At 39.0% G+C, this 8,166-nt stretch overlaps 1 protein-coding gene across 1 annotated transcript; it reads left to right on the top strand.

Annotated features, from left to right (window-relative positions):
• The first annotated feature begins 1,010 nt into the window (after window positions 1-1,010).
• LOC101565071 (nucleolin-like) lies at window positions 1,011-3,275 on the top strand. The gene is given in 3 exon segments (XM_012517895.2): window positions 1,011-1,157; window positions 1,159-1,728; window positions 1,731-3,275. Coding segments are annotated over 3 exon segments (2,085 nt in total). The 3' UTR covers window positions 3,099-3,275.
• Window positions 3,276-8,166: the final 4,891 nt, after the last annotated feature.

Below are 8,166 nucleotides of genomic sequence, written 5' to 3'. Positions count from 1 at the left end.
CCCTTGTTTTCCTACATGAGTTCTCAAAGGACTGGAGGTTATTTGTTTCTACTGATGAGGATAGTCTTATCATTCAAACCCTAATAACTAATGGAAAAACCCTTGAAGACACACCTGCAAAGAATGTTTCACCAGTTATCTGGACATCTTTCAGTCCAATCTAATTGACACATGAAAACCATCACATTTACCCATCAGGTTTCATATTTTCAGGAACTACATTTTTCATTTCTACAATCTTTCCAGTTATTTTTGAAATCTACCTCTTCTGTGTCTTATATTCTTATTTAATTTCTTTAAAGATATTAGTTGGTGAAGTCTATTTACCATTAAACCATGGAAAAACAAAATTCTCACCAATGGAGTAGGTTATATGGATCTTAGGACATTACCTCCTCACCTCAAACATGCCTAAGTAAAATAGTACAATCAAATGAAGTTAAATAACTGAATTATAAATTAAGAATGTCAAAAAGAAAGAGTTACTGAGTTGAGCAGAAGGACAGGAGAAGCAGTGGGGGGAAAGATATTTATATATGTATGTAGGTGGGGTGGTTTGAACAACTGTATTGTGGATTTCCGCTGGTCTGTAGAAAGGAGCAGTTAATGCTTAAATTGTTTTGTCTCCTTTTTTCAGTTGTTTATCTTTTTTCTCTTCTTAATTTCTTATACATTTCTTTATTCTTTCAATTTTGCATGCATATATCTTGTAATACGAATAACTAGTTGGAAGACAACACTATACAACAAATACTGCGAAATTCATATTTTTAAGTGAAATTCTGTATCACTTGTAATTTTCTGTTTTAATACCTTTGGTAGTCTTTTTAAAAACTAAAAAAAATTAAATGATAAATTAAGAATGGGGAGTCTCTAGCTGTAGCTGGCTGCCAGGCGTACACACTTCCGAGTCTTCAGAACCCGCGGCCGCCATCTACAGCGCTTAGGTTTCTTCTAGGCTTATCTGCACCACTTGCTCACCACACACTCCACCACTGTAAACTGCCATCATGGTAAAGCTCTCAAAGGCTGGTAAAAATCAAGGTGACCCGAAGAAAATGGCACCTCCCCCAAAGGAGGTAGAAGAAAGTGATGATGAGGAAATGTCAGATGATGAAGAAGACGACAGCAGTGGAGAAGAGGTTGTCATCCCTCAGAAAAAAAAATAAGAAAGCTGTTATGACTCCAGCAAAAAAAGTAATGGCTTCTCCAACCAAAAAGGTGGCAATTGCCACACCTGCCAAGAAGGCAGTTGTCACCCCAGGGAAGAAAGTGGTGGCCAAGAAGACAGTGACTCCCTCCAAGGCAGTTGCAGTGTCTGGCAAGAAGGGAGCCATACCAGGTAAAGCTGTTGTCGCTGCCCCAGGTAAAAAGGGCACTGCTGCCACAGCCAAGGGGGCAAAGAATGGCAAAAATGCCAAGAAGGAAGACAGTGATGAGGATGAGGAAGACGACAGTGAGGAGGAAGACGAGGATGAGGAGGATGAGGATGAAGATGAAGAATTTGAGCCAAAAGTAATGAAAGCAGTGGCTCCAGCCCCCTCTTCAGAGGATGAAGATGAGGAGGATGAGGAGGAGGAGGAGGAGGACTCTGAGGAAGAAGCCATGGAAACAACACCGGCCAAAGGGAAAAAAGCACCTGCAAAAGCTGCCCCTGTCAAAGCCAAGAGTGTGGCTGAGGAGGAGGAGGACGAGGATGAGGATGAAGACGATGAGGATGAAGATGAGGAGAGGAGGAGGACGACGAAGATGAGGATGACGAGGAGGAGGAGGAAGAGCCCGTCAAAGAAGCACCTGGCAAATGAAAGAAGGAAATGGCAAAACAGAAGGCAGTTCCTGAAGCCAAGAAACCAAGAACGGAAGGCACAGAACCCACTACAGCGTTCAATCTCTTCGTTGGAAATCTGAATTCTAACAAATCTACTCCTGAACTAAAAACTGGTATTAGTGAAGCTTTTGCTAAAAATGATCTCACTACTGTGGATGTCAGAATTGGTACAAATAGGAAGTTTGGCTATGTAGACTTTGAATCTGCTGAAGACCTGGAAAAGGCCTTGGAACTCACCGGTTTAAAAGTCTTTGGCAGTGAAATTAAATTAGAGAAGCCCAAAGGAAAAGACAGCAAGAAAGATCGAGATGCAAGAACACTTTTGGCCAAAAATCTCCCTTACAAAGTCACTCAGGATGAATTAAAAGAAGTGTTTGAAGATGCCGTAGAGGTCAGACTAGTCAGCAAGGATGGGAAGAGCAAAGGGATTGCTTATATTGAATTTAAGACAGAAGCTGATGCAGAGAAAACTTTTGAAGAAAAGCAAGGAACAGAGATAGATGGGAGATCTGTTTCCCTCTACTACACTGGGGAGAAAGGTCAAAATCAAGACTACAGAGGTGGCAAGAACAGCACCTGGAGCGGCGAATCCAAAACTCTGTATTTAAGCAACCTTTCGTACAGTGCAACAGAAGAAACTCTTCAGGAAGTATTTGAGAAGGCAACTTTGATCAAAGTGCCCCAGAACCAAAATGGCAAATCTAAAGGGTACGCCTTCATAGAATTTGCTTCATTTGAAGACGCGAAAGAAGCTTTGAACTCTTGCAATAAAAGGGAAATTGAGGGCAGAACGATCAGACTGGAGCTGCAAGGACCTAGGGGGTCACCTAATGCAAGAAGCCAGCCATCTAAAACCTTGTTCGTCAAGGGTTTGTCTGAGGAAACAACTGAAGAGATCTTGACGGAATCATTTGATGGCTCCATTGGAGCAAGGATTGTCACCAACCAGGAAACTGGCTCCTCCAAGGGGTTTGGTTTTGTGGACTTCAATACTGAGGAAGATGCCAAGGCTGCCAAAGAGGCCATGGAAGATGGTGAAATTGATGGAAACAAAGTCACCTTGGACTGGGTCAAACCTAAGGGCAAAGGTGGCTTTGGGGGCCGTGGAGATGGCTGAGGCGGCTTCGGGGGCCGGAGTGGCGGCAGAGGTGGCCGAGGTGGATTCGGAGGCAGAGGCCGGAGAGGCTTTGGAGGGCAAGGTGGCTTCCGAGGAGACCGGGGAGGAGGTGGAGACCACAAGCCACAAGGAAAGAAGACGAAGTTTGAATAGTCCCTTCTGTCCCTGTTTATACCTGTTTGTTGGAAAGAAAGGACTCTGGGGTTTTACCCTGTTACCTGTCGATGACAGAGCCTTCTGAGGACATTCCAGGTGGTGTGCATCCTGTGGTCTGCTTGGGAGTGTAGCGATCACACTTCAGGAGAGGTGTACTTGACATACCCTGTTGGTTTGACTGGAGATTCATAAACTTTTTAAAAGAGATGAGTGATAAGAGCTTAAAAAAAATTAAGAATGGGAGGCCTTCAAGAGTTCAAAATGAAGAGGGAACTTGCAGTGTGGTGTTATGGGCTTCACTGGGACACATCCATTCATATATTAAAGTCCTAACCTCTTCTACTTCACAAAATGGCAACACAGGAAAATAAATTTGTTGCAGATTCAGTTAATAAGGGATATTATTACTTTTAATTTATTTATTTATTTATTTTGGTACTGAGGATTGGACCTGGAGGGGCTCTGCCACTGAGTTACATTACTAGCCTTTTTTCATTTTTATTTTGATCCAGGGTCTGAGTATACAGTTCACAATGTCCTTGAATTTACTATGTGACCTAAACTGGCCTTAAACTTAAAGTAATTCTCCTGCCTCTGCCTGGTGGATGCCAGGATCACAGGTATGCATCACCATGTCCAATTTCAATATAAAATGTCAAAGTCATAACATTCTATTTTGTATTTTTATCAGCTTAGCTTCAATAGAATACAAATATTCTGTCTATTTACAGCTCTATAGTAAGTACTTTTAGTTATTAATGTCACAAAATTATATTTTGTGCACTGTATGTCCAAATACATAGTTATTAATTTAAAAACATTAATCTTTTAAATTATTTTTAAAACAACAGGATTACAAACTATAGCTATAGTAATTGTAGTCCCTATACTAATTTTTTAACTTATTAGTACTTAAATCATATAGAAAACTTAAATATGGAATTACAAAGTGTTGTCACAATATTTACTCTTACCAAGTCTTCATTTTGTCATGAGATTTCAAGTACTGTCTAGTTTTCTTTCATTTTACGTTTTAGAACTTCCTTGAAAATTTCTTGTGGCTACATCTAGTGGTAAAAAATGTGCTAAGTACTGAGCAAGAAATATCTTAATTTCCTCCCTAACTTTTGGAAGACTGCTGTGCTGGGTATAGGATTCTTGGTTGACAGGGATGTTCATGTTTCTTGCTTGTTTGTTCTAGTGATAGTATTTTTAATATCAGGCATCTTCATTCTGACCTCCAACATTTGTGATATATGATATAATATCTGCTGATAAACTTATTGAGAACTCCTTGGATGTAATGCAAACATGCTTTCTTCCAACTTTCAAGATCCTCTGTCTTTCAATACTTTGATTATAATGTCTCACTGTGAATTTTTTTAAATTCATGCACATTACCTTGTGGTGAATTGTTTTGTCTTTATATTTATGTTTTAGACCAAATTTAGAGAACATTCAGATATTATTTTTTCAAGCAATGTCTCTGCCCATTTTTCTGTTCTTTTTTCTAAGAGTTTTATAGAGAAACAAATAGCACTGAGACAGTTTAAAAAACAATCAGTAGGATACTTCCAATACTAAATACAATGCACATTGTTGTCTCAGTGGTTTTTCATTGTACAAGATGCAGACATGACATCCTGTCCACAAACACTATTAGAACAAATCTTCTTATTCATTGAATTAAGAGAATGTAGCTGTATATCTATCCTATTTTGAATATACAGATAAAAAATGGTCATTCATTTGTATCACCTTTTTTTTGTTTAGTTTTGTCAGAGAAGGGTATTACACTGTCATTTAAATATTGTAGGTGCATGAATTGAGCAAAATATTCCAATATAGTCCAGTAGTACATAATAGTAGTGGGCCATTCGCAGAACTGGCAATGTCAGAAGTTGTATGAGTATATCTTCAAGTTACACCCCAGGATACCAACATAGCTTCACCCTTTCTACCTCATTTTTATACCTTTCTGCTGAAAGTCTAAGACCAAGATAAAGCAAGACCTATATAACAAGAAATGTAACTTTTGTATCTGATAAGGTCAGTCAAGTCTCCTCAGGATTTATGCTGAAACCTTGTACCACACTTTGTAGATCCTTTGTCAGTGTCATCCATGTATATGAGTCACAGGCATTGCTTGACTAATTTGCTCTCTGTGAAAGCCTGACAGAATGTTTCCTCTCCATGCGACTTTCCTTAGGCACACTCTACATCATTGCCCACGTTCCACTGTGGCCTCATAATCTCCTTGATCAGAAAATTTGGGACACAACTGAGTTACAGGATGTTGCAGGATAGGTTTTCCTATGTCCTGAGTCTTCACTGACCTTGAAAAGCTAGGGCCAACATGGTGGCTGTCCTTGCAGCCTTTCTTTTTCTCTAATTTTTGGTCTGAAAACTTAGGTAGTTAACACTCCAGAAGAGAAGCTTATTATTACCCTACTACATATGCAGTTGGGTTTAACCTCACTTTCTGTCTGAATATCAAACATCTTACATATAACATGGAACAGGTATTTTCCATCAAGTATTAATATGTTACACTTTAAGTCCCTACAGAATATGAAGGAAAAAATTTTAGAAATTAAAAAATACTAAAAAATATGAATAAATAATTACATATTTTTACACAGAAATTTAGAAATCTAACCATATAGAGCATTGTAGCAGGGTGAGAATCCTACCAATTTACTGCTAGTTGCAAAAGCCTGCTAATGTTTCTCAGGATCATTGCCTTACCCATCTTGTGCATATAAATGTATGGCTTTGCCCGTGTCATGTTTCCCAGCTTTTCTCCTTGCCCTCTCCTCACTGTCTAATCCTCAAGTTTTTGTTTTCCTTTTAATTGTCTTGTACCTTTCTATTTGTATTTCTTCTTTTGAGTTCTTACACTAAGGAGACTATATGATATTTACACATGTGGATCTGATTTATTTCACTTATGAGTATATCTTCAAGTGACATCCACTTAAATATAAATGGTTCAAGTTTTTCATTCTTTATAATTGAGTAACTCTCCATTACGTAAAAATACCACATCTTTTTCATCCATTCCTCAGGTGACAGGCATCTTGGTTGTTTCCAAGATTTGGCTATCACAAATTGTGCTGCTATAAACATAGGTACACATATATCACTATGATATGACATTTTCAGTTCCTCTGGGAAAATTCCCAGGAGGGGGATAGCTGGCTTGAATGGGATTTCCAGTTTTTTAAGGAGTCTCCACACTGCTTTTCATAATGGTTTCACCAGTCTACATTCCCACCAGCAGTAGAAAAGGATTCCTTTTTCACCACAGCCTCTCTAAAATTTGGTTTTTGGTTTTTTTGGTTTCTTTTCCCAACATTTGTTGTTGGTTGATTTCTTTATGATAGCCATTCTTTCTGGGGTGAAATATTACCTCAGTATTGTTCTAATTTGCATTTCATGGATGGCTAGTGAGGTGGAGCATTTTTTCATATATTTATTCACTTCTTTAATTTCATCCTCTGAGAAGTGTGTGTTCATCTGGAATGCCCATTTCTGGACTAGGTCTTTAAATTTTGGGGCCTAATGATTTTTTAGTTCTTTACAAATTCTACAGAGCAGACCTTTGTCTGAGTGCTTATTAGTTAAGGTATTTCAAAATTTGGGGGTCATCTTTTCACTTTGTTGGTAATTTCTTTTGATGTGCAAAAACTTCTCAGTAAAGGAGGTCCCAGTTCTTCATTCTTTCAACTATTACCTATGCAATTTTATTTTTGTTCATGAACTCTTTGCCTATTCCTATGTCTTCAAGAGCTCCTCCTGCTTTCTCTTCCAGGAGATTTAGTGTTTCTTTTTTAATGTTTAGATCTTTAATCCATTTTGACTTTAGCTTAGTGCATGGTGATAGAGCTGGGTCAAGTTTTAGTTTTTGGCATGTAGAGAGCTACTTTTTCCAGCACCATTTGTTAAAGAGGCTATCTTTTTTTCCAGGGTGCATGTTTAGCCCCTTTATCAAAGATCAGGTAGTTGAGTGTGTTCATAGAGGCTTCTGCATCTTTTTTTTTTTTTTAGCAGAGTATAGTTATTGAGAGAAAGAAAGCTCCTGTCCCAAGAGAGGAACAGGAGGGGTGGGCCCAAGCAGGTAGTTCTTCCCCAGGAAGTTGTCTCTTGCAGGGACTTTTATAGAGGAAAACCATGTGGTGAGGCAGGTCTAAGGTGGTGGAGAAGACATAGGAACTTGCTTAGTTGGGCATGAGGTGGGACAAAACTATGGTCAACCAATGAGATTACAAGCACCATTGCTCAGGTAAAATTGATTAAATCCAGTATCAAATGGAAAAGCGAGTCACGTAGCAAGCGGGCACAAATAAAGAACAGGGTCTCTTCCTGTTGGGGGTTGGGCTAGTGACTCATTTGGGCTCTTTCAAGTTGATTGATACTATTTAGGATATCAATCCTTAATGCCCATCCCTAGGGAAGTATGTATCTGTGCTTCCTCTTTTTGTCTTGGTCTTGAGGTGTGGCCCATATAGGAGTGTCTGTCTCTTCCAAGTTGCAAAGTCATCTTTTCTCCTTGAGAGCCTGACCCTGTCTAACTGCCTATAATATTTCTATCTAACTTGGCTGCCTACAACACTTCCCCCTCTGAAGAAGTAACATGAACTGCCATGAGGGAACTATGGGCAATGACCGCTCTGGCTTCTTCAAGCTGAAACGGGTTGTAGCTGTTGACCAGCAGTCAGATATATTCTTCAGAGGTTCTATCTAAAAGCCCTCAATAGACAGCAGGCATTTTTATTACAGCTTTGAATCTGAAGACAAAGGCAAAGAAACTATTAAACATACATTGACCAATTAAAAACACTAGTCAGAATATTTTGTAGGTCCATTAGTAGATATCTCTTAAATGTGAGGTTTAATCCTTTTATCTTCCATGGCCATTGGGTACTGTCTCAAACAAACTGGCCTTTCCTATTATTACTGGGGAACATGAATTACCGGGCATAGGGAAAACAGTATTTTGCCATTTGCAAGTGGGCCACTGGCTGGGTAACTACTGACAAATCTGCATAAGCAATATATTGAA

The sequence above is a fragment of the Octodon degus genome, unplaced genomic scaffold, assembly GCF_000260255.1.
Source record: "Octodon degus isolate 3935 unplaced genomic scaffold, OctDeg1.0 scaffold00227, whole genome shotgun sequence".
NCBI classification, from domain to species: domain Eukaryota; kingdom Metazoa; phylum Chordata; class Mammalia; order Rodentia; family Octodontidae; genus Octodon; species Octodon degus.
Note: the sequence above shows the minus strand (reverse complement) of the source record. Positions and strands in the feature narration are given on the sequence as shown.